Source organism: Varanus komodoensis, unplaced genomic scaffold (assembly GCF_004798865.1).
Source record: "Varanus komodoensis strain SLA01 unplaced genomic scaffold, ASM479886v1 scaffold54, whole genome shotgun sequence".
Lineage (NCBI taxonomy): Eukaryota > Metazoa > Chordata > Lepidosauria > Squamata > Varanidae > Varanus > Varanus komodoensis.
The window spans coordinates 290,520-315,470 of NW_025336142.1; the positions used below are offsets into that span (position 1 = coordinate 290,520).

The 24,951-nt window shown below is 53.3% G+C and overlaps 1 protein-coding gene across 2 annotated transcripts; it reads left to right on the forward strand.

Annotated features, from left to right (window-relative positions):
* Positions 1 to 187: 187 nt before the first annotated feature.
* On the forward strand, positions 188 to 24,951 carry NELFA (negative elongation factor complex member A). 2 transcript variants are annotated; one of them, XM_044448242.1, is made up of 12 exons: positions 188 to 524; positions 5,321 to 5,327; positions 5,415 to 5,492; positions 8,942 to 9,103; positions 9,902 to 9,991; positions 13,404 to 13,534; positions 15,063 to 15,132; positions 15,936 to 16,024; positions 17,407 to 17,518; positions 18,928 to 19,154; positions 20,554 to 20,653; positions 21,270 to 24,951. In XM_044448242.1, the coding sequence occupies exons 1-12, from the start codon at positions 273 to 275 to the stop codon at positions 21,452 to 21,454; spliced, it is 1,503 nt and encodes a 500-aa protein (XP_044304177.1). In that variant the 5' UTR covers positions 188 to 272; the 3' UTR covers positions 21,455 to 24,951. The 2 variants fall into 2 exon arrangements, with proteins under 2 accessions (XP_044304177.1, XP_044304176.1); XM_044448241.1 differs by having other exon boundaries at positions 190 to 524; positions 5,321 to 5,492.

Here is a 24,951-nt window from a genome sequence, read left to right on the forward strand (position 1 = left end):
CGCAGCCGCGGGAGCACGGCGCTGGGCGGGGCGGGCGGAAGGAGCGGCGCCGCGCCGCGCGGCCTGCCCGCGCCCGTGGAGCTGCCCCATTGGCGCGCGGGCCCGGCCGCGCCATTTTGAGGCCGGAAGCGCCTCCGCGGGGCGGGCGCCGCCATTTTAACCCGCGAGCACGGCCGCGCGCCATCTTGTGTTACGGATGAGGAGGCGGAGGCCCCAGGAGGAGCCGGGGCCTGGGCCGGGCCTCCCCGCCCTCTCGGAGGTGACCGCATAAAATGCCCGCCGGGAGCCCCGCGCTGGCCCCGCCCCGCTCCAAGATGGCGTCGATGCGGGAGAGCGACACCGGCCTGTGGCTGCACAACAAGCTGGGCTCCACGGACGAGCTGTGGGCGCCGCCGAGCATCGCCTCGCTGCTCACGGCCTCGGTCATCGATAACATCCGCCTCTGCTTCCACGGTCTCTCCTCGCCCGTCAAGCTCAAGCTGCTGCTGGGGATGCTGCACCTGCCCCGGCGCGCCGTCGATGAGGTGAGCCGCCGGGCACGACCCGCGCCGCGCCCGCCGCCCGCAGCCCCGGCCGCGCCTTTTCCGGCCCGCAGCCCCCGACGCCCACCCGGGAGAAGCGGCCCGCGAGCCTCTCGGCCCGGCCCGCCCCTGGGGTTGCGCCTTTTTCCGCTGGAGGGGCCGCCCCGCCCCGCCAGGCTCCCCTTCCCGCCGGGCCGCCTCGGCCGGGCGTGCGCGGGAGCCCGGGGCCTCGCGGCTCGGCTCTCTCGGGCGCCGGCGTGCGCGGAGCAGGCCCGGCCGCCCCTTTGTGGTTTCGCCAGCCGCCGTCCTCGCCCGCCGCGATTCAGAGCCCGAAGGCGCGCCGGCGCCTGGGGAGGCGGGCCGGGCCGTCAGTGAGGCGCGGAGCGACGGCCGCCATCCGCCCCGGGCCCGGCGCGCATCCCCGGGCGGCTGTGGCCAGCGAGCCCCGGGGCCAGGGCGCCGGCGGGCCGCGGCCCTCGTCCCGCACGCTCGGCGGGCCAGCGCCGGGCGCTCCACGTGTCCCCTTGGCGTCCGAGCCGGGGCTCGCCCGGCGGGCCGCGGTGCCCCGCGTGGACGGGCCTCGGCACGGGCCCCCGCGCGGCCTGCTCTGGACAGCCGCTGGCGCCCGCGACTGGCGCGCCCGGAGGATGCGGAGGACCTGCGAGGGGCACGCGCATTGCCCGGCGCTGCGGGTCTCCCGAAGGCTGGGGCGCCAGCCAGGGCTCTTCCCGAGGCTTCCCGGAGATGAGGGCCCTTCGGGCACCTGACAGCTTTGCTCGCTTACTCTGCGATCAGCAGCCATCTTCTTCACTTGGGGAGGCTGCTGCTGAGGACCCGTGTGCCCACGCATTTCTGCCGTGTGTGAGGGAAACTTTTGGCTGCAGGTGCTGGCAGTGTTGCAGGTGCTGTTTCAGGCTGTGCTGGTCTGCTCCTGCTTCCTTTGACCAGGGGCTACTGGTGTGTCTTAGATGTTCAGTTTTCTACTTGTGCTTTTCTAGGAGAATTTCTGCTGATTCTTGGGTACTGTGTTCTTCTCTCTGTCATTAAACCCAGGACACCCAATTAGACACCAGCCCACTTGATTAATCATTTTTCTAGTTGGTTTGCTGCCCTAAAAATATATGAACAAAAATGGTCTAATAAACAATGACAAAAATAATAACAAAATAATCCAGCACTCATATGATGATATTTTGCTTTTAAAATATACCCAGAATATTTTCCTTTGCTTTGTACCTTTTAGATAATCTAGCAGAAATACTGAGATGTGTAATGAGATTTCATACCCAGTTATTTCTGCATCCTTGTCTGAGTGGTTGAATTGTTGTGAATAGTTTCCCATTTTGGAATTCATAATTATCTGAACAAGTCCACATACTTAATTGCTGCAAGAACAATTGTAATATTAGTACTAACATCAATGAACAAAGCCTTTATATCACCAAGGAGTATAATCCAAAGTCACTGGTTATACAGAACATACGTCTCTTGTATTGCAGAGTTATATCTGCTTAGAGGCAAGATGCTAAATAGCATTGTAGAGGTTCTTCTGGGCACTTTGAGTAGCTTGTTAACATAAGACAATACATGCCCATGTTATCACAGCCTGCCTGCATGCGTACAAACTGATGTATGTGACAGAATTTACATTATTCTGTACAGTAAATTAATGTATCTCATTATTACATATATTATAGCATGTACATACTATATAGTCTAGAACATGTGCATATTGTATTATATTTCAGAATGAGAGCCATTCTAGTGCAGTGGTTCAGAGGACAGGTCTTGGACCCAGGCGATCTGGGCTCTGGTCCCTGCTCTGCCGTGGAGGCAACTGGGTGACTTCGGGCCAGTCACAGACTCAGCCCAACCTACCTCACAGGGTTGTTTTTGTGGGGATAAGATTGAGAGCAGCAGGAGGAGCAGATCTGAGCTTATTGTAAGAAAAAAGGTGGGGTATAAATCTAATAAATAAATGCTCTCCTGGAGGGGATTTTAGGAGTAGATTGGTATGCACTGTCCAGTGTCAGGTGGTGGGAATGGAACAAAAACCAATCTCTAGTTTTCATACTTCTGAGTCTTCTCTTATTAAACTGCAAATCTTGGGACCATTTAATTTGTAAGGAATCCTCATACTGGATCCCTTGATACCACAAATGATTAAGGGGGACCTAAAATAAAATAAGAGTATTTCTAAATGCTCCTCCCTGCAGTACCAACAGGGAACAGTTGCATATTCTTAACCGAAGTGGAAAGAGTTTTAATGCTAGTTGAGGTTCATATACATTGGACACTGAGCAAATACATTGAACTATTTAATACTATTAATAATAACAATATAAGGAGAATTGAATTTGTTAGTGCTTCCCTATTTGATTGACTCCTTGAGTGCAAAAATATAATAGTATTATAATAGAGATGAATCAGCACTGCCTTAACCTTCATATTCTACCCACTTTGACTTAATAGATAGGGACCCTTAAGGGGTCCTAAAGAAAGTATGAAATTAGTTGCATATAAATTAAGTTCCTCAAAAAATGTATCCATGAGTATTATTTTGACAGAGTTAGCTAACAAAAAGCTGAAACCACACAGTACCATTCCATATGGGAAACCATGGGAGTGGTAACTGCATTATCACAGTTGGCATAATTCAAAACCTCTTCAGCCCAACAAATCCCCAGTGGAATAGCATCCAATTTCAATTTTAGCAGCCCTTCTTTCAGATGGGGTCCCTTGGGGCTCAGTTCTTTTTCTTCTTTGGTCTTTTACTTCCTCTTACCAAGCCATTTCTTCTTTTGGCTTGTGGCATTCTTATTATACTTAAACACAGACATCATTCTGCTGGTCCGTCTTCCCTCCCATCCTTAAGATGCCAGTGCATTATTTCAATTTGTATTTTCCCCTCTAAACCTCCCCTTGGCTTTTCCAGTCAACAAGTCAAGAACTTGGCTATTCCTTTGGCTGCATTTCCTCCCTCTCCCTCCTACCTAAGTTGGGCCAGGGCTTTATCCCTTCCATAGATGAAGTGCAAAAACATCACTGGGCATAACAAAAAAATTAAGGAGGTTAGCTGGCTACATTTAGCTGAGTATTGTTCTTTTGTTTAGGCCAGGAAGGAGAGTTCTACATTTTTATACCTAGTGTCTTCATGTGTTTCTCTAAATTGTTGATATTTAAGGTCAATATCTCTCTTTGGCTTTGATGAGTACTAAAAAGTAGCAGTAAGCCCTGAAGCGTTTTTAAATCGTCCTTTTGATCAATGAGGGCAGTGTAGCGTGATCAGTGTCCAGAAGTTCAGATAGTTGACTCTGGGGGCATGATACTCAACATCGTGAAGAGGCGCAGCCCAACCATTAAAAAGAGGCGCAAAAGGAAGGAGACCAGAATGCAGAGTTATCTGATGCCTCTAGGAATAGGAATGGGATCTTAGGAGTGCCAGGGACAAAGTGGCAGGCGAGGGAGAGGGACCTGAGCTCCATGGGCAGTTGTTGGCTTGAATCTCTGGGTTATTTAATCCTAAACATGCATGTTTCATGTGTTAGGACAGCAGCCAGGAACAAACAACATGTTCCTGGGTGGACTGCAAAGCTGGATGTGAAGTGAAAGTGATGGGAACATGGAAAGTCACACATGTGCTTGCTCTGGTGTATCCATGGGTAGCTGTGGGTTGTTTAACCCATATGTAGTTGTGATACATTGACTTGGCTGGGTTCTGCAGGGAATTTCCAGCTTTCTCTGGGAATGCCAGGGCGGCACCAGGGCCCATCCACATGCAACGCACAGGCTCTGCCTTTGCCCAGTAGTACTCCATCTTTTTACAATGGTCCATATCCAAGGTCTTTCTGTGCTGATGCTTCAGCTTCCTTTTAGCCTCTAGTGGCTTATAATAGGATGTTGCACAGAAGCATGTTGGTTTCTGGCTCTTGCCCCAAGTGGGCTTATCCAGCTGGCCTGATGGGCAGCTGAAAACAGCACGCTTGTGGGGACTTGGAAATGGCCCTGAATCGCAGCCTTCATTTTTATCAGACAGTTACCCTGGCCTCTTTCTTCATCTGCTGTTGCCGAAATTTGAATTGTGAGACCTTTACAGCAAAGATCTTTGTGAGCCGCGCCCACTACTGTGGACGCTTACTTAGTTGTGGAGGGATGCTGCTTATGGTGTCCTGCAGGCCTGATATGTTAGTTGCACTTCCTAAGCAATAATATACGCACACAGCACTTCAGGATTTATTTTTGATTCACTGGTTGCTTCTTGCAACTGAAACTTTGAAGGTGGTGTAGGGACTTCTGTTGGCGTGTGATGCAGCTGCCCAACTATGCGGGGGTGTGGGGTGTGCGCCTGCCTGCCTGCCCATCCTCTGAGGGCACATGCCTGCCATCAAGGGTCTTCAGGCTGCTGAACAGAAGGGGGGGAGGGCTTTTCTGTGTAGTTCCTTGCATGGGGAGAGGCGGGGGAGGAGTCTGGGGTCCTTTGTAAGTCTTCAGGAAGGCTCTGAAATCCCACCAGTTTTCACTGGTCTTCCCTTAATTTGTGGGTTGTAGCTGTCATAGATTTGTTTTTATAGTGCTTCATAATATTTTTATTGTATATTATTGCTTCTTTATATTTTTGCATGTTTTAATCCTGTATGCCATCATGAGGGGTTTCTACCCTTAAAGCTAGCCTAAATATAATTTAAGATAAATATTTAAATAATGTGATATGTTTAGAGGATACAGGCTAGATCTGTTAAAGTTTTCGGAATCCCACTCTTGAACATTCCACTCTTGATTTTTTCCCTCTTTCTTGTTAGATGAAAGGTGCACTGACTGAAATTATCCAGCTTGCTACCTTGGATCCAGACCCCTGGGTCTTAATGGTGGCTGATATTTTAAAATCCTTTCCAGATATTGGCTCCCTTAACCTTGATCTGGAAGAGCAGAATCCCAATGTTCAGGATATTTTAGGAGAATTGCGAGAAAAAGGTAAGTCACGTTTTTGTCAAGTCCTCTGTGATTGTTATATTGCCTTTGCAGCTTGGATCCTAATGGGGGTTGGGGGGCTTCTTAAAGAGATGGTGTGCCGGGAGTTCTGACTGCTGAGGCGAGGAGTGCACTACCTGGGAGGTGGAGCTTCATGCAGCTTAAGGCATCCCATGGCCTCAGCCACTGGAGCAGCCTGTCTCTCCCTGTGGCTGAAGCCTGACAGGCATGGGGTGGAACAAACCAGAAAGCTTCTCCTCTTTGCAAGAGTCCAAGAAAGTGGCTAACAGCTCAAACTGGCAAGCTGATGCATGAGGCGGAGAGCCACAAAATAGAAATTGCTTTGCACAATGAGCAAGCGTCAGATTTGTTAACTCTTCAAACTCTAGCAATTTTGAGGGCAAGCTGTACCAAACTAAATGAAATGTTAAACAGTCATACCTTGCCCTCTTGAAATGGCCTTTAGGGCAGTCCGCTTTGGTCCTGCGATGGGGCTGCTGGTTCATGCTAATGCTGACAAGAGCAGTGCATTTGCAGCGATTCCCGGGCAGGGTTGGAGTTGCATTAGTGGGCTTGAGAGAGCTTGTGTGCGGTGAGAAATGGCGACAGCAGGTCACAGAGCGGGGAAGTTCTAGGCGAGCCTCGTCTGGGCAGCCAGCCCTGCTGTGGCCTGGCTGAAGGAGTGGCCAAGTGGCCACTGCGTTGAAGCAAAGTGCTGCCCAGGCAGCCTGCCGTCACCTGCTGCGAGGGCCAGGCCTGGGGGCTCACACAGTTGCGGTGTGGGAAATCCCGGAGGAGGTTCACGCCCCGCCCCTCCCCCTCCGGCTGGGTAGCGGTTGTGGAAGTGGAGGGCTAGGCCACCTCTCTGATTGTTCGAATAGTTTCTGTGAAGCTGCTGCTGTCTCCACAGGGAGCCCGTGCACAGGTGCTTTCTCTCTGGGGGCACTTAATTGGCAATGCGGCTTAGTGCAGGGGTCCCCAGGCCTTTTGAGTGGGGGGCAGTCGAAAGGTGCCAGCGATGGGCACGGGCCACCATGGCGGTGCGGGCCGGGGGGTGCGCACACGCAGAAAGGCAGGGGCATGCGTGCGCAGAGATACTTTTCTCCGAGTGAGTCCAAAACGATTTCCTTGCGAGCAGGCCGGCACCTTGCCACGCATGCGCGCATGGGCACACATGCATGGTGAGCTATGGCGGGCCAGATGAATGGGCATGGCAGGCCGGATCCAGCCCACGGGCCACAGTTTGAGGACCCATGGCTTAGTGGGTTAACTCCTCCACTCCATGATTCGAGTCGATTTCCTCTCCTGTCTCCAACAGCTGCTTGCATTGTCCACGCAACACGCACCCTAGATTGCACGCTTCCAACTAGGAGGTTCTGCGCTGTGCTGTGCTGTGTGCAGCAACGCAGCAGCAGGTGGCTCCTGCCTGGAGGGGCAGTCATTCTGCACATTTGTTGTGATCTTTCTGCTCAGGCAGGCAAGGTCCGAGGTTTGTGGAGGCTCCTAAAAGAAGTGAGTGCTCATAATGCTGCTCAGTGCATTATGAGTACTGAAATTATAGTGAAACAAAATTACTAATTTCTTTAGCTGCATATAGTCAAATCCATAAGGTGTCTGCAAGTGCAACTTTAGGATTTGCAATCCTCTTGGAAAGTGTTGAACCTTTTTTTTTAAAGTATGGACAGTTTTCCCTAGTTTTTCCGGTTGTCACCTCTGTAATGCCAGGTACACCTGAAAGTTCCATTTCAATCTGCAGGGCTTACGTCAAAGTAAACCTGATGTGGATTCTGCCATACATTTCCACAGCTTTGGATCAGCTTTGCAATTTATAGAATTTTACTATTTTATAGCCTGTCTTTTAAGGCAGTTTACAAACATGTTGAAACAGAGGTGTCATTGTTGCGGGGTGCAGGATGCCAGTCCAGTAATGAGCTGTCAACATAGAAGTGCCTTCCTTGGGTTTGCATGCAGCCGCAGTGTCAGTGTTCAGCAGACGGTACTTGTCTAGCAGATGCATGGTGTTCTAAACCGCGCGTATGTCTCTCTTTCGGCAACAAGGTTGTGAAAATTAGGGTGTAGCAGAAACGAAATTCAATACAGTTGCTGTGCTAATTTGAGACAAATAGAGGCAAAAATAACTGCCCCATAGTGGAATGAAATCTGTTTTGAATGCATCCAAACAGAACTTGTTGAAAAAATCTAGTTCAACAATTTAAAACTGGAACCCTCTTCTGGATGCTTTATGTTGAAATATTGGGACTCTGGTCTGGCTGATACTGCCATTTCTAGTGTTGAATGACATTCAACTTAAGCTTCAGGAAAAATTTTGGATTATTGGTGAATAATTATATGAGCTAGTTTTTACATGTCTGCTGTAAGTAGCTCATGAATTATAGTTCGGAATCAGTGAAAGCCAGAATATATCACCATTGCCATTATCACATTGTGTTTGTATTCCAACTTTTTTCCACTTGTGAGGAACCCAGGCCAGCTTACACAGTTGTTCTCTACGCCATTTTATCCTGCAACAACCCTTTGAAGTAGGCTAGGCTGAGAGTATATGAGTGGCCAAAGGCGCCCAGTCAGTTTCATGGTTGACTGAGGACTAGAACCCCAGATCTCCCTGGCCAGACACCGGAGCCTTTGGAAATCATTAAATGTTAGCCGGTGGCTCGTCTGGCCTGACAGTTTTCCAGCTAGCGTCTGTGCAATGCAAAACTGCCAGTGGCGGGTTTCATGGTGGTGCGTCTTACTGTGGTGCTGGCCACCATCTTGAAAGTGGCAGCTGCATTGGGGCTGCGCAGCAGCTTGTTGTGATGGAGGGGATGCTGTTGTTGTATTGAGGCGCGAGCCATGCAGAAACCGTGGGGGTTACAGGGAGCCGGTTCCCCCCCAGCAGCCGCCTGCACTGGGTCGGCTGCGATGCTCCCTATGGAGGCCCTACGTTTTGAAGGGCCCAATGGCAAGCCTGGTGGGGAAGCCCTCTTCCTTCCTGGAGGACGCAGCCCTGCCGTTGCTGGCGGCTGTGACTGGAGCAGCCACTCTTCCCTGGCAAGCACCGCTCTGTGCTGTGGCAGCTCCAGAATGCCCCCGTCCCCTTTCTGGCGTCAGTGGCTGCCGTCCCATTGAGGCTGCTGTGGGGAGAGACAGATTTCTGCACTGGTCTGAGCTGGCGCGGGTGGGCGAAGCCTCTGCACAGACATGGCGCGGGAAGTGCTGAGCGGTCTGCTGAGCCCCAGCGTGGTGGAGCAAGAGCCCTCTGCCCATCTCTCTTCAAAGCGGGGAGTCACAACATGAGCACGGTTAAGATGACGGGATGCTGTAGGGAGGAAAGCCTTCTCTTTTTATGCTTAGGACTGTGAGGAGGGGCATTCTGTCTGCCTAAGCTATGAACACTTCTCCTGTTGTTGGTGATTATCAGAACTTATTTCTGTATTTTCGCTTTTATATAGTGAGCGAATGTGAAACATCAGCCATGTTACCATTGGAATGCCAGTATTTAAATAAAAATGCCTTGACCACATTGGCTGGGCCACTTAACCCTCCGGTGAAACACTTCCAACTGAAGCGGAAACCAAAAAGTGCCACTCTCCGAGCAGAACTTTTGCAGAAGTGTAAGTATCAAGCCCTCCGCCCACCCTCCCGGCTGCAAACTGATTAATGGGGTGGAGGACCCAAGACACCAGGCATACGCTTAATTTTGGTCAGAGGGATGTGCTTTTTAACGTACTCAGTTTATACAACAGAATAGCTTATACGCTGATCTTCAATTGGTAGATTGAAACCAGCTCTAAGATGGGCAACGCCAGTAGCAGTACCATCCTTTTTGCATCATTTTGTGCTCACTTGTACAGGAGTTTTCTCGCTGTCTCCTTTAAAGGAGAAAAGGGTTAAAAAGTAAACAGTGAACCCTGATGGAACAGAGAAGTTCTTTCACTTTTTGTAGAAAAGTAAGAGAGGACATTTTGATAGGTATAAATATTGCTTCTTTTACCTTTGATGGATGAGCTACATGTGTTAGATTCTTTTTGATCTACAACCTACTTGGAACAAGTATTCTGTCCTCCTCTGCATCTGGCCACACTCGGTCAGGAAGGAGAAGGGTAGACCTAAGCAGTAACATTTAAAAATGGTTCTCATTTTTTACCCAGTTGGAACGGAAAGCTGAAAAATTAGTAGCTTCAAACAATTTCAGCATGTATTAAAATGGGGAAAAACATGCACATTCCCTGGGATAAGGGTTACTTTTTGTTTCAGTTAAACCCTAATCATTGGGAGGTCTATATGTACAATTCAGTCTGCAAATCTTTGAGCACTGTGGTATTTCTGAACAGACTGACTGTTGTTGTAATAACAGCTTCGTTTAAGAATGGGAATGGTTACATGAGTATTCATTCAAGCTTTCCTTCCAGCTACTGAAACTGCACAACAGCTCAAGAAGACGGCTGGAGTGCCTTTCCATGCAAAAGGGAGAGGATTGGTTAAAAAACTCGATACAACAAGTAAGATACCATTTTTCGCACTTCTTATTTATGAAAAAATCATGCTTAAAGCTGCTCGTTTGAAGGACGGATCTACAAGTTTAAGCGTGTGATCCTTTTGTCCCTGGGAGGCATGCCAAGGACACAGGGTTCTGCAGATCCTATTCCTTCATGGGGAGGTCTGTCCATGGAGTCTTCCCTGGGCAGGACCCCCCCCCCCCCCCCCTGGCAGTGGAGCTGAAAAATGGGCAGCTGGGAACAGTCCTGGGTTTTAGGACTGACACCCATTTCTGACACCCATCCTAAACTACGTGTGGAAGACGGAAACAGCTGCTGGCTGGGTTTAGCAAGCAGCAGTTCCCCTGGTCTGGGCCTCGCTGCTCTCCTGCTTCAGGATTGGCCTTCAGTGTTTGCCCTGCAGCCACCACACTTTCTGGAATGATCTTGCTTGCATTGCCTTAAAATACTGAGAATCCAGAGTATTTTGGGGCAGCACAAATAAAGTTGGACACAGTTGCTGTACAACGTTCAAAGTGGACCCTTTCAGAAGCGCTATATCTCCGGCTATACTGTTTTGACTTTGCATCTTCAAGAAGCATGTTTCCCTCCCAAAGTGTGCGTGTTGGATTTCTAAGAAAAACAGAAGCTACTGCATGTTTGTGTGGTAAGCAAATAGGAAAGCATACTTGGAAAAAAATCACGCAAGCTTCTTTTGGAATATTCAGGAACCACCTTCTGCATTCAGTGTGTGTTCCATAGAATTTTCAGTTAAAATGGAAACAAAATTCTCAGGCATGATCTCCAAGGTACCTCAGTAAACCATAATAACGATTTCCTGTTTCCTAGCCTTTAAGAGCAATAGCTAGTCAGATGCCAAGCTGACATAAATACAGATTTAGCAGCTGAGGTGACTTTAAAAGATGGAGGAGATGCTGTTGTGAGAAGCCTTTTTATGCATGTTGACCTTTCTGAAACTTATTTATTCTTTTTCAGTAGCAGCAATTATATTAAACGCTAATTGCGTGTCCCTGGAAAATGCATCAATTTTTCCAAACTCTCTTCTGATTTTTTTCTTTAAACTGATCTGTACCATGGCCTCATCCTCTGCTTGTTGTCACAGACTTGATTCAAGTAGAAGCAGTCACCCCCCCCCCCGACCTTTGACTTTCTCACATTTGTTATGCTTCAGTCTGGAACTGAAATGTATTTCGCTGGTGTTGTTGCCACTTCATGTACCCAAGATATTCAACATTGTGGCAATGCAAAATCTGTTTTATTATAGCACAGAAATTAAGTAAACAAACTGGCACTTGTCCCTGGCCTGAGTATTTACCCCCTTTGCTGTCACATGCCTGAACAAGCTCTGGTGCAGCCTGGTGTCCCAGAAGTCAGCACACTGCCAGCTGGGGGAGCATACCCGAGCAAGCAGCAGCATGAAGACCAGCGGGGTGTCAGAACAACTCTGGGTGAAGGTGTGTGGAAGCATTAGGGTTGGGTTATGAAAAAGCCAAAGCATCCCAAATGTGTCCATCCCTGCAGTGCAGAGAAAGGTGAACACAGAACTCGGCGATCAAGTCCAGAGGGCAAGCAGGTGGCCAGTGGGGCCTCTGCAGAAGCTGCTCAGATCTGCAGCTGGGCTGGTCGAAACCATCCATGGTGGAAGCCGAGGCTTTGCCGAAAGCTGGGCTTTGTGGAGGGGTGGCCAAGAGAAAGCCACCCGGAAGTGAAATCACATCCTGGCCTGTTTAAGATCCCGGAAGAAATTTGAAACATAGCAAAAACAGGGAAGGTTCTCTACTTTGATGCGACAGGCACTGAATGTTGTGACCTTGCTGCAAAATGCCGCACATGGCACAAAGCTGCACTGCCTTGAGGAGCCTGCTGGCCTGGCAGCCTTGTATTGCGGGGATGCTATTCCCGGGCGAGGACTGGGAGCCTGGCTGAGGCCGAGGGCAAGGGGATTCTAGGGGAAAGGCCTCCTCCTCCTGCAGGGGCTCTGGGACTTGCAAGGAGGCTCCTCGTCCAGCATGAGGACGACCCGAAACACAGCCAGTGCCACACCGGAGTCGCTTAAGAGCAAGGCCCTGAGCGCTGTAGAAAGGCCCAGGCAAAGCCCCAGCCTCAGCCCACTGGAGAAGCCGCTGTTCTCCCGCATCCTTTGTCCGGTCTGACCACGCTGGAGGGGTTTTGCCAGGAAGCAGGAGCAGACCTTGCAGGATGCAGAGATGCCGTTGCAGCCAGAGGTGCTTTGGCCAAGTAACAAGTGCTTTTGCGTGCGTAGTGTGCAGGCCACAGCAAAACTGTTCTGCCTCTTTGCAGAGTTGAGTGTCTTGTCCACATTGAGTGGGGCATGGATACTTCTGCATGGCGCTGTACATGGACAAGTGTTCCATATTTCTGGCTTGATTATTTCCCCACAGAGGCCGTGCATATATTTAACTGTCAGTCTGGCTCTTGCCCTTTCCACTCCCTGTGGCGGCTCTGTTCTTGCCCTCTTCCTTGCTGCAGCTGCTGCTTCTCTTGCAAACCCGGTTTTTGTACCCAGAAGAAGGGAGGAATAATCTGCCTCCTATGGACTGGTAAACCATTCACGATGGCTCACGATGGCTCAGCGTGCTTCTGCTGTCCGTGATTTTCACCAGCAGTTTTGGTTGCACCCGTATCAGTGAGCTCAGTATTTTCCCACAGTCTGGATTCTGACTGTGTGGGGGAGCTGATAGTGTTACCCAAACATCTGAAATATTGACAAAGTTCCCCCCACCCCCAGTTAAAGTTGCATGTGCATTTCTTGCGTTGTGCTCCGAGCGATAGGCAGCTATTACCATGGCAGCTGCAGAACATTGTCTGGTGAGAGGGAACACCTGCCCTGCCGGAAGGCATGTGGGAATAGGTTGCCTGTGTGCCTCAGTTGCCTTGTCCGGGAAAGGAGGGGCTGCTAGCGAATTGCAGACTAGCCAAAGTACTGATGAGTTTTTGCACTAGTGGGCACCTCACCTGCTCCTCCCCAGTTCTGATGCTTCTGAAGAAAGTGCTTTCTAGAAAGTGACTTCCAATAGTTAGGCATCTTGAACTGTTTTTTCCACCAGAGCCTTCATCAGTAGCCAAAGAAACAACATTTTTCTGTTTTATGGAAATACATAAATAACAATATTTGATAGATAGCAGAGTAGGATTAATGTGCATAGTGTTTTAGGTGTTAATAATGAGCAAAAAAGTGTTGCAAGACAATGCAAATCATTTTTAATATCCTCTGTGTGAACTCTGGTAATATGTTCTAATATTGGCCAGTGTTAAACACAACTATATTTTGCTGACATTGTGGATAAAGAATGGAAGAAATAGATCAAAATACACAGCTAGTATTTCGCCAGGAGAAGTGAGCTCATCCCCGATTTCAGTGAACGGCATTTTTTCCCTTCCTGTTTCTTTGCAGCGCCACTCAAAGGAATACCCAAACAAGCTCCATTCAGGAATCCCACTGCTCCGAGCGTGTTTAGCCCTGCCGGGAACAGGACTCCCATCCCTCCCTCAAGGACTCCTTTGCGTAAAGAGAGGGGCGTAAAGGTACTTGCGCCTTCTGGAGGCATGTGCTCTCCTTTCATCCTCCTCGGGAATAGCTGGTCATTCTCTGGCACATCTGGTATAGATGAGCAATCTGACCCACGGCGGACACACGGTTCGCCCGTGCAGCTTGGTGCCCTTCTCTGCCAGGGCTGTGCTTGGCACACGGGAGAGGAGGCTTGCTGGCGGCCCGTCTTTCCCATGGCAGGCCGCCGCGTTCTGTTGACGGAGGCACCGCCCCGTGCAGTCGGCTTTCTTTCTGGAGAGGAGGAAGCTGGCTGGCTTTCTGCCTGGTTCCGCCATAGGGGAAGACGTTGCCGCTTCACTTGCCCAAGTGAGTTTGCGAGGCGCAGCTGCCCATCCGGGGCTGCTAGCCACGGCGGAGCGCTGTGTCCTCCGCGCCTTGGCTGCCTCCTGCGGGGCGGCTTGTTTTCACAGGCCTCCCGTTGGTGGTGTGGTGAGTGGTTCCACAGCAGGTGAAAGGGAGGGTCAGGCAGGTTATCACAGAAGCCCAGTAAATGCTGTTCTGTGTGTGGTGGTCTTGCCCGTGGCTGCCAGTGCAAGCCCTTCAAGTGGCCGGGGGCGCCATGCGGAGAGGCCGTTTGTCCTCCAAAGCCACGTGGCCTTGCGGAGCTGCGCGCGGCTCTGGGCCACTGACTGCAGGAGGCCCGAGCCCGAGATGGTTTCCCCAAGCAGGTGCCCCTGGCCTTGCTCTCCTTCAGCAGCTCCCCAAAGCCGAGCTGCAGGCGACTGCTGCTGGTGAGAGAGGGCAGGTGCCGCCCCCGCCTGCGTGGAGGCTCCTGGGGCTGGTGCCCAGCGGGGCCCCGGCGCTCCTGCACTGCTGCCCGGGCTCGGCCTTGTCCATCTGGCAGCCGGGTTTCTTTGGCTTGGCAGCCTGCCTTTTTGAGAGATGCGCGAGTGCGGGGGCACGGTGCTGCCGATGGCGGGGGCGCGCAGGGTCACCTCGTCTGTGTTGGGAAGGGCTTGGCAGGGCTCCACGCACACTGGCCCCAGATGCCACCTGGCCAAGCAGAGTGGCCCAGGGCTTTTTTCCCCTGCTGTGACTTGAGAGAGGGATGCCACTGGGGGCCATACATGCAGGCCGCAGACCTTCCGGGCCTGCAACTGTCTCGGACTCCACCGTTATCCGTGTTTCATAAAATGCACCCCCAAAATACAATAACAGAGAGCTGATCTCTCCAGAAGTGTGTGCCCTGACAGGCGCCAGCGGGTGCTGCCCCCGAGCTCTGCCCAGCGCAGATGCTGCGTGGCGCTCTGCCGAGAGTCCAGGCCCTGCTGCCTCGATGGGTTAGCGGCCGGAGACTGCTCTGGGGGGGCAGTGCGTTGGCCTGGGGGGGCAGGTGGTGGTTTGGTTCCTGCTCGGTGTGGAAGGTGTGACCTGGCTGCAAGAAAACCAGTTCCGGGCAAATGTGGAACTCTGTGTGAACGGCACACTCTTCTCGGCAGAAATCCAAGTAATTCTGGGGAAAATGCAAAATTAAGCATTCCTTTTACATATGTGTATTTGTAGTTACTGGACATAAAAGAGCTGAATAAGGTTGGTGCTGGCCGGGAAGCAAAAAGAAGAAGAAAGACCTTAGGTTAGTACGCCGTGTTATGAAGTCCTGCCTGCTGCAGTTACTTACCCAGTGAACTTCCTCTTTAAAGGGAGGTACTTTTTCTTTTGATTGGCTGTTTTTGCATAAAGCCGGCAGAAACTCCTAAGGCACGGGCCCTCAAACTGCGGCCCGCCGGATGGACCCGGCCCGCCACGCCCATTCACCCGGCCCATGTGCATGTGCGTGGGAGGTGGTGGCTTGCTCGCTTGGAGATGGGTTTGGACTCGTCGGGAGATCTCTGAGCGAGCTGCCGCGCGTGCCCAGCGCCACCTTGCGTGCATCCAGTGATGCCTCGCTGGCCCGCGCGCCCAGGCCCCCTCCTCACCGGCCCGTACGTGAAGCCACCGCCTTTCAGCTGGCCCCCATTGAAAAAGCTCGAGGAGCCCTGCTCTAAGGTGTGGACTTGTGCAAGTGGAAGCATTTCTGCTTGCTTGTGTTCAGCTTGGGATAGAAAACAGATTCTAAGGCTGCCCTTGAGCACGGATTTGCACGGGGTGGGTGGGGGAGGCTGCAGGAGCTGTGCAGAGAACCGCCTGGGAAGGCTGCGCGACAAACAGGTTGCGTTGTGCGAGTCAGAGGTCGCTCAGGGCGCCGCCGCCTGTGCTGCCTAAGGAGCATGTGAGGAGGGCTTGTGTTGGAGTTGCTCTCGGGCTTGCCTGGCAGAACGAGCCGCCACATGTATCCCGATGCGAGCAAGCATGTCTAGGTCCGAGTATCAATAAAATACCAAGTCGTGCTAAAGCAGCCAACCTTGTTTCTTTCCTTTGGTATTTTTAATTGATTAGATACAGAAGTGGTGGAAAAACAAGCAAAGGAGGAAACAATAATAGAAAATGCTACTCCAGATTATGCAGCTGGGCTTGTGTCCACTCAGGTAGGAGTTGCGTTTGCCGCAGTATTCTGTCTCATCTGCATGTTTGGGGATGGGGTGCGCTGCCTTTGGCGAGAGATTTGCCTTCGGAGCGGCTGGGCCGTGGGAGCGGGTTTGGAGGAGAAGTGGCTTCTTGCTGCAGCTTGAGCCTTTGAGGCTGTGCAAAGTGTCTTTTACTCACCAGCAAGAGCCGCTGTCTCCCTTTAAATCTCAGTGTTGTGCATGTTGAGGACAGAGCCGAAAGGGTGTTTGGGTGGTCTAGAGCATTCCTCCCAGTGTGAGGATTGTTGCATTTGCAGGAGGTCTGCGTTGCAGCAGAGGCTTCTGGGGGAAGGAGTGAACGGGGCTGGTGCTTCTCTGATTCTGCTCCCCCGCCGGCCCTTGACCTCGCCTCCCACCCCATGGGTTGCCCAGCAGCAGAGGCCCTTGGACCAGCAGCCAGCTTTGTGTGCCAGCGCCCTCGGCTTCTCTGCTGCTCCATCCCGGCAGCGCTCGGGGCAGCCGGGCACCACCTGGGCCAGCCCGCCGCTGGCTGGAGCTCAGCCCGAGGCCTGCAGCCTGCTCCCGCCTCCCCCGTGAGGATGGTGGCTTCTACACCATGCCAGCTCTTCCCTTGCTCCCCCTTTCCTCCTAACAGCCCTCGGGGTGCCTGGGTTGGTGTAGGTGCCTGCACTCTTTATGATTCTCCCGTTCTCTGAAATAGCCGTACATGGATCTGTGTGAAATGCACACAGCTTTCTAGCAGTCATAGACAGAGTTCAACAAACACGAACCAACCATCCGCCTGGAGTTGTTAGGCCCTCAGTCCCTTGCATTGGTGGAGATGTGGAGCCTTCCAGTGTCATAAGACTGTCTTTAGGCTGCCCAGAAAGGATCCATTTCCCCTCGCATTTGTTAATGTCCACGGAGCAGGTAAATAAATTTAAAGAGTGTGTATATCAGCGCATATTGTGCAGAAGCTGTATTGGTGCAGTGAGCTCCCAGCAAAAGGGGTTTGTTGGGCCTTGCCCAAGCGTTTGTTTCCAGGAAGCGCTGGCCGTGGAGCCCCGGGGCAATTGCCCGACTTGGGCGGTTCTGTGTGAAGGCGGCCCTGCGGTGTCCAGTGGGCGCAAGCCAAGTTCCCCCAGCGTGAGGTGTAGCGGGGGCTGCCAGCCCACCCCCCATGCGGCGCTCGTGGCTGCTCCCTGCAGCAGTTCTCCAGCGCTGGAGGTGCCCACGAGCCCAGGGCGATTGGTGGCCGTGCCACGCCTGATGACGGGGCCGGGGCCGTGGTGCTCACGCCTTCCACAGTCCTGTGCAGACCTCGAGGCCCAGGGCCTGCCACGAGTGCTGCAAGGCTTTTCCAAAAACGCCCCCCCCCCCCCCCGCCGCGTGCTGTCTTGCAGAAGCTGGCCTCGCTGAACAGCGACCCTGCCCTGGCCTCCACCAGCTACCTGCCCGCAGTACCCAGCGTTGTGCCGTCCTCCTCCTATGTTCCCAGTTCGGATGCACAGCCAGGTCAGTGGCCCACTTCTGTTTCTCGTGCGTTTCTGGCCCCGTGACATGTCCAGTGCTGCGCAGAAGAGCTTCAGAGCAATCCACGGGTGCCGATGTTTATTGCAAGCACTTCTGAGGGGACTGAAGTTTGAATCTCCTTTAGCGCTTTCTATTTGTGTCTGTTCAGGACCTGATCCCATAGCAAGCTTTTAAAAGTTTATCACGTGTAGGACGCTGCAAGTCAGGGGAAGGGGCCTGGGCACTTGCTCGCGGGGTGGTTCGGGCTGCAGCTGGGGCACTTGCCTGGGAGTGAGGCCCCGACCTCAGAACAGGCGTGCCCAAGAGGGGTTGCTCAGGGACAGCTGGGCGCTGGCCAGCACCTCTGCTGCTGGGCGCCGTGCCCTGCCAGGCTGCTGGCCCTCGGATCCTTCCTCGGCAGTCGCAGGGCGCTTGAGTCTCTGGGCTTGAACGGGAAGGGGATGTGCCGCTTCCTGTTAAGGCCAGCGAGGACACCCATGTTGCCAGACGGCCCGTGGTTTGTTGCCATCCGGGGTGGCTTGTTTCCAGAACTGCTGGCTGGGACACGTGGGCCTGGAAAGATGCTCGGGTGCTGCTTGTCCGAGGGGGCCTCAGAGGTGTGGCTGGCGTGTGCCCGAGTGAAGCCCCGCGTTTGCATGTGAGCAGTGGCAGGGCCGAGGAGCGCTGGGGCGGCCCGGGCAGGCTGGGCAGGGGATTCGCCCATGCCACCCCCACTCGTGCCCTGGCTTGCTGAGGCGGCAGGCGCCAGGCAGGGGATCCGGCTCGTGCCGGCCAGACGGGCACGTGCTGCAGGGCGCGGCCCCAGCCAGTCGCTCCCGTCGTGCCACACTGCTTGTCCTGCCGCACGCCACTGCCCCAGGGACGCTTGCTCCTGCTCTCACGGAAGCCAGGCGGGGATCACCCGGGCAGCGCGCCCTTCCCCACGTGGCCAGGCGATTCCCCGCTCCCGCCCCAAGAGAGCTCTGCCGCGCAGGGACGCCCCCGACGGCTGTGCCAGGCAGCCACCGCCAGGTTAAGTCAGTCACTCGGCACGCGCCCTGCAGACACCCTGCCAAGCCTTTGGGCCCGGCCGCCGGGATGAGTTGCGTCCTGCTGCTCACACAACATCCCAAGGAGCCCCGGAACCGAGAAAGCGTGGGACAGGCTGTTGCTTCCTGTCTGTGGCTCCTCGGACCTGGCTGTGCCGTCCTGGAGTACCACGGCTGTGGCTGAACCACGTGCCAGACCAAAGCGTGTGTAGCCCCCCTGCCTCTTGGCCTGTTGTGAGAACCTGCCCCGCCTTGCAAATTTGTGAAGGGCAGTGGCGGTGCCTCGAACTCGGGGATGTCAGGACGGCACATGGAGGTGCCACCCGCAGCCTGCGCGGAATGACGGCCGTTTGTTCCCGATAGCCGGATCTGCTTGGGAGACGCTGCAAGCCAAAGAAGAGCCCGCTGCACCCGCCACCACGGCCGTCCCCGCCCAGTTTAAGCAGAGGACCCCCATGTACAACAGCAGCACCAATGCGGCCGTGGCCGCCCCGGCCTCGCCCGCCGCTCCTCCGGCCAGCGCCCCCGCTGTGCAGGTGCCACCGGCGGCCCTCCCGCAGGCCCCGCCCAAGAAGAGCCTCATCCTGACGGTAAGCCCCAGGTCGGCGCCCGGCCTCGTGCGAGGCGGGTGGGGAGGCCGCTGCGCTGGCCCGGGGCCTCCAGGCAGCCATGCTTCCGGTCCCCCGGCAGGGCCCCGCGGTGGTCCCCGTGGCCCGCGCCGTCGCGTGCTTGCCCACGCCTCGGCGGTGACGGCTGTTATGCTGGGCTGGATGCTGCCACGTCTCCGCCGAGCCGGACTCCCCCACCCCCCTCACTGCAGGCCTGGCTCCTGCCCCTCAGAACCGCCTTCGGGGAGGTCCCCGCTCTGCCCCACCTGCAGCTGACCTAGGATGAGGAATGCTCCCCCCCAGCATCATGCAGTTTGCTGAGCTGCCCGTGCTGCTCTGGCAGGCTGGCTGGGATTGGCCTCCCCACTCCAGCTGCAGAAGTGGCCGCTTCGTGTTGCTGCAGTTTTCTCTCTCTCCCCCCCCCCCCCGCACACCATTGCTTTTTGTGCTCTCTGAAATGACAGCCATTGACAGCCCCTTAAAGTCCCCAAGCAGCGCAGTGGAGTGGAGTGACCACCGTGATCCCCCCTTTTGGGTCGGGGGGCACAATTCGCACAAATATGTTTCAGCCTCGTTTATGATTGCCAGCAGCTTGGAGTTGCGCAGGTGTGCGGCTCCGCTTGCCCTTCACGATGCACCGGCTGGGGTCCCTCATCCAAGCACAGGAAGCACCATCCATGGGACTTGGCAAAGCGGAGCGAGGCTGCACACAGGCCTCTTGATCGGCTTTCCATTTGATGGCTGCCGACCTCTCGGTGCCCCACCTTTCGCACCCTTTCCCAAGACTGGCTGCTTGGCAGAGCAGAAGAGCGCAAGCCACGTCGCTTTTGGGAGGACGGAGTTGCGGCAGCTGTCAGAACTCCAGCCTCTCCTGAAACAGGCTGTTGACGGGGCTGCTCAGTGCTTCTGAGAGGGCTCTGCAAATCCCATGGTGATGGTTGCTCCCGAGTGGCGCTGGGGTGGCTTGTGAGCCTGCTGCCCTGGGTAGCGGCTCAGTTGAAATGGGCAAGAATAGCAAAGGGGCGTTGCTACTCTTGCCAAGTTGCTCACTTGCCACTTCTTCGTGTTCGTGAGCAGGGCGGTTGCCCGGCTTCAGAGAACAGGTCACATGCCGCAGGTACAGGAAACCTCGCAGTAAGCCATGGCCAGTGTGACGGCCAGCGATGTGCGTGCACACAGGAACGTCCTCGCCCGTGCGGACGCAGGACCAGAGCAAGGGTTCCGCAGGCCGGGGAGGCAACTGCGGCTGTTTGCAGTTGCGGGACGAGAGAAGGTTGCCTCGCCACTCTAGGAAGAGGCGGACAGAATGTTGTGGTGCTTTGACCGAGCCTCATTTCTCTGCTTGCATAATCGTGTCTTGGAATACTTGAATCTCTTGCAGAAGGAGCAAATGTCTGCAGCACAAGAGATGTTCAGGACAGCAAACAAAGTTACAAGGCCAGAGAAGGCTCTCATTCTTGGATTTATGGCAGGCTCCAGAGGCATGTATCAAGAATGCTCCTCCTTGGGTTGGAAAGTCCGAGCCAGACAGCCAGAGTGACCCCTCGCACTCGAGGCAGCGGCAGCGCAGCAGCCCGGGCAGGAAGGGCTGTGCGGCCGCCCCCCGGGGCCTCTCCGTGGCCTGCGTGCGGGGGGACAGCTCTTCCTGCGGGCGTCCGCCTGCGTTCCTGCTCCTGCAGAGCAGCGGGCGCGCATACCCTCTTGCGCCCGGGCGGTAGGACCTGCCCTCACAGGCTTCAGGCACAGGAGGGCGACTCGCAGCTGAGCCCCAAGCAAGCCGAGGAGGCGCCCGTGACCCGGCGGGGGAGGGGCTCTCTCTCCTCGCCCTGGAGGGCTTCCTCTGTTAAGGAAGTTCTGGGCAGCAAGCTGGACTGCAAGGGAAGGGCCCACTCCGGATCCGATTCCCATCGGATGGCAAATGAGCACGTGAAGAGAGTGTGGTGGCGCTTCTCCGTGTAGTTTCCTCCATAGCCTCTGTCCTAAATCCAGATTGGTTTGCTTGTTATGTTATCCCACCTCTGCTCTGATGACGTGAGGCTGTTTTCCTGTTTCCTCCGGTGGGCCTGACCTTGCAACGTGTCCCTTTTGCCTCCGCAGAAAACCCTTGTCAAGACCAGGGTGACATAATCCAGATCAAGCTAAGCGAGCACACGGAGCTGCTGCCCAAGGCCGACGGCACCGGAAGCACCACCATGCTTGTCGACACGGTCTTCGAAATGAACTACACCACAGGCCAGTGGACCAGGCTCAAGAAGTACAAGCCCATCACCCACGTTTCCTAAGCACTGCCGTGCAGCGAGGAAGGGGGCTGGTGAGGTGGGCCCCACGGCAGGCCGGCTTGGACCTCGCCTGCCGACTCACCGAGCAGCATTCCTGTGTGGGCTCTGCGGCCGCCGGCCAGCGTGGGGCTGCGAGCCGCCAAAGGGGTGGGGCGGGGCAGGGCAGGGCAGGGCAGGGGCTGCAGTCGCAGTAGCAGAGGGCGGCGGGAGGGTGCGGGGTGTGGACGTGCTGAGTGGCCACAGCCACGACTCCTGCCCGGAGAAGGGTTCACGTTCCAGTGCCTTGAGCGAGCGGTCGGGCATCTGCGCGCTTGCCTGAAAACAGCCGTGGCTCTGCGTGCCGTTTCTCTCCCCGCTGTGGCTGCTGTGGGCGGTGTCCCGGCTCCCCCTGTGGCGGCTTTGCCATTCACTGCGACAGCATGAAGGCATCCCCTCTCTGTAGAGCGACTTCCGGATGCACGACCTAAAAGCTGCATAGTGGCCGGGAACCACACATGGCTTGTCCCGGTAACTCTGTGTGTGTACCGCGTTGTACCTGCGTCTGTCATTTAATGGGCTTTTACATGTATATGCAAAGTATATAAGGCAGTCCAAAAACCGAAAGGTTACGGTTCTTTCTGGATTGCACCAGAGTCCCAAATGTCTTTGGTGTCAAGCAGGAAGGTTGGCCTGGGTTGCTCTGCTGCTAAAGATTGTTCAGTCTGGCCCGTCCCAGTTCTTTTGCGTTCTCTGAAGCAGACGGCCTCATGTTGGAACCAGACTTTGTGTTCAACTTGTACATTTTGCATCTACCAACCGACTTCTGGAATAATCCGAGGATAGCATCTTTTTGGAGCGTCAGTCTCCTGTCCGTGTTGGAATGTCTTAACCAGGAGTCAAAATGGCCCCGGGAGGCCGTCCCCCAGTGTTCCAGGGCTGGGTCAGCTGCCATCGCAGGAGGACTGGTCAAGGAGTCACGTGCTTGAGCGGAACCTTCTCCCACGCTCATCTGCAGAAGGTGTGCCATTTGCAGCGTGCAAAGTATGGCCAGGAGTGACCTGACCTGCAGCCTTGTGGGACTTGGCAGCCCTTCTGTGTGCAGTAGAGCTAAAGAGCCCCCCTTCTCAGTGGGGGGGGGGGGCTGCTTCTGTGCACGTGGAAACTGCCGTTCAAAGGCGTTGGGAGTGCGGTGTTGGAGAGTTCAGTAGCTTATGCACAGGAATAATAGAATGAACCACATTTCGTTCTACTATTTCTGGAAAGTGCGTAAGACAGTAGGAAGAGAAATATTCAAGCTGAAACTGAGGCAAAAAATGAAGATGGCTGTAGCAGCCAGGAAAACCGATTCCTACCAAGGGGTACCTGGGCACTAAATCGCTTGACCTCATTTTGGTATCTTCTGGTTATCAAATGGTGTGTGACAACTGCAGTCACCCTGGAGAATTTAAAACCAGGAGAACAGATCCTGTGCTGCATTGCATTCTGATCCAATTAAGTTCGGTGTCCCGGGTGGTTGATCAGTGAAGCAGCACATTGAGAGGCGTTGCGGGCCCGGAACCGGCTGCCTGGGGTCGGGGGGCGGCTGCTGTTACCAGCCAGAGGGCCCTTCTGCTTCTCTATTCACTGCCTGTAACTTCTGCTCACCAACCAAACAACTATTAAAAAGAACTAGCAAAGGTGTAGTTTCAGAATGATTGCCTTGTAAGACCACATGTCTGCTTAATGCTGAAGATAGAATATGAAGTAGTAATTTAAAACTTAAAGGAGAGGGTGTTGTTTTAGTTTTGTTCTTGCCATCTTTTTGGTTTTACCGGTAGGTTTTATGGGATCTCAGGATGGGCTAGTGTTTTAATATGCGAGGATTTAAGAAAATTGCTTTCTACGTCTTGAAAGAGCAAGTGTGAAAAATGTGTATGAGATGTGGACTCTCACCTTAGTGTTCTAGCATCTGTGATGATAGGCAGGGCGTGATTTTTAAATGTTCTCGTACCACTGGAGAGCCTGGAGGAATGTTGTCCATTGGGTCACGATGGGTCGGGCACGACTCTGCGAAGAACGCAAGAACTGCTAGAGGTGTCATTGTTTTAAAATGGTTAAAAAGAACTGTTTTGTTGACCAGTTCTGACCCCGTTAAACTTAATGGAAAATCTTTATTAGAAACTTGGCTTAGAATACAAAGTTAGTGGTTATCATTTTCCTTAACGTGATTGAGAAAATTAAAATGATATAGATCAGTAGATAAAAATCCTTCATTCCACTATCCTTACATGCAGGTAGTGTTGACCAGGTGGTCCATCAAAAGGGGAGAGAGCAAGTATTTGAATACCTGTGTGAATATTTTGCAAAGTACTCATTTTAATTTACTGAAGGCATTTATGACGGAGCAGCTTCACTATGGCATGTAGAACGTCACACGTGTGTGTACATTAGCATAGGCATATGTGTGGATGATGGACCAAAGCATGTAACAGATTAGAGTGCTTGCAATACACACGCAAGCCAGCCAACATTGCAGAGTTTTGCATCTCTCTCACTTCAAAGGGAGAAGGGCTAGAACTGAAACGACTTGTAATTGCATCAGCTTCACGTCTAAAACCACAGTCGTCAAGTACTGATACGGCTTTGTAAAGATGAAACTTGCATCTGCGGAAACCAAGGAGGTTACAATTGCACATTTTGTGGTTGAAAGTTGCCATTCCATGATCGCGATATGTTGAAATTACAGGTGCATGTGTTTTTCAGAGCTGGAACCCAGTAATGTTAAAAGAATTGCATGACATTTCCCACATCTTTGGTGTGCAGCTGAAGAGAGGAGGAGAATTTTTCCTGTGTTCAAGGGGGAGGGAGAGAAACAAGTCCTTCCAAAGGGAGGATACAGATAGACAGGCTGCCATGCAAGCTGAGGCGAGGACAAGCCAGCCTTTCCCATCAGAAAAGCACCGTTGCGAGCTTCCTCCTGCTGCTTTGCCCTGGGCCTGCATCGGATGACTGGCCACCTCAAAATGGCTGCAGCAACAGTCTGAGTATTTTTTCCAAGAAGGAATTTTCTTTCAGATTCTGATTCCATTTATCCATAGTTGGTATCAGTCATTCAAGAATGCTGACCAGGCTTTTTAACAGACACCTATTTCTAAAAGCTAACCAAAATTGCACAAGTGTCACTTCACTCGGGCCAGTCACGATGGCCCTGCAGGGCCTGGCAGCATTCCGTTCCCCGTGAATCATGCTGCATTGATGCTTGGCAAATTTAGCAAAGGTACTCGAATGCTACAGCTCCAATTGTATTGTGGAGCGATTGGATGGAGGGGGAAGGGCAGAGACCTATTTTAAGCCTGCTAGGAATCTGAAACCTTTTTATCAAGCAATGTTGTTTTGTAAAATGTTGCGTATCTAGAATAGCCAGTCCATGTTTTCTATCTTTCCTTTTTGTACAGATGTAAATTCAAAACCTCATGTTCTTGAGTACATATTTTCAGCATAATACAGTATGTATAATAAAATTCAGATTTTTCTAAAGAAAA

Coding starts and splice junctions, on each gene's coding strand:
- NELFA (XM_044448241.1), top strand. CDS start 273: ATGCCCGCCGGGAGCCCCGCGCTGGCCCCGCCCCGCTCCAAGATGGCG. Junction 9,992..13,403: donor TAAAAAACTCGATACAACAA/GTAAGATACCAT, acceptor GTTTCTTTGCAG/CGCCACTCAAAGGAATACCC. Junction 16,025..17,406: donor CTGGGCTTGTGTCCACTCAG/GTAGGAGTTGCG, acceptor GCTGTCTTGCAG/AAGCTGGCCTCGCTGAACAG.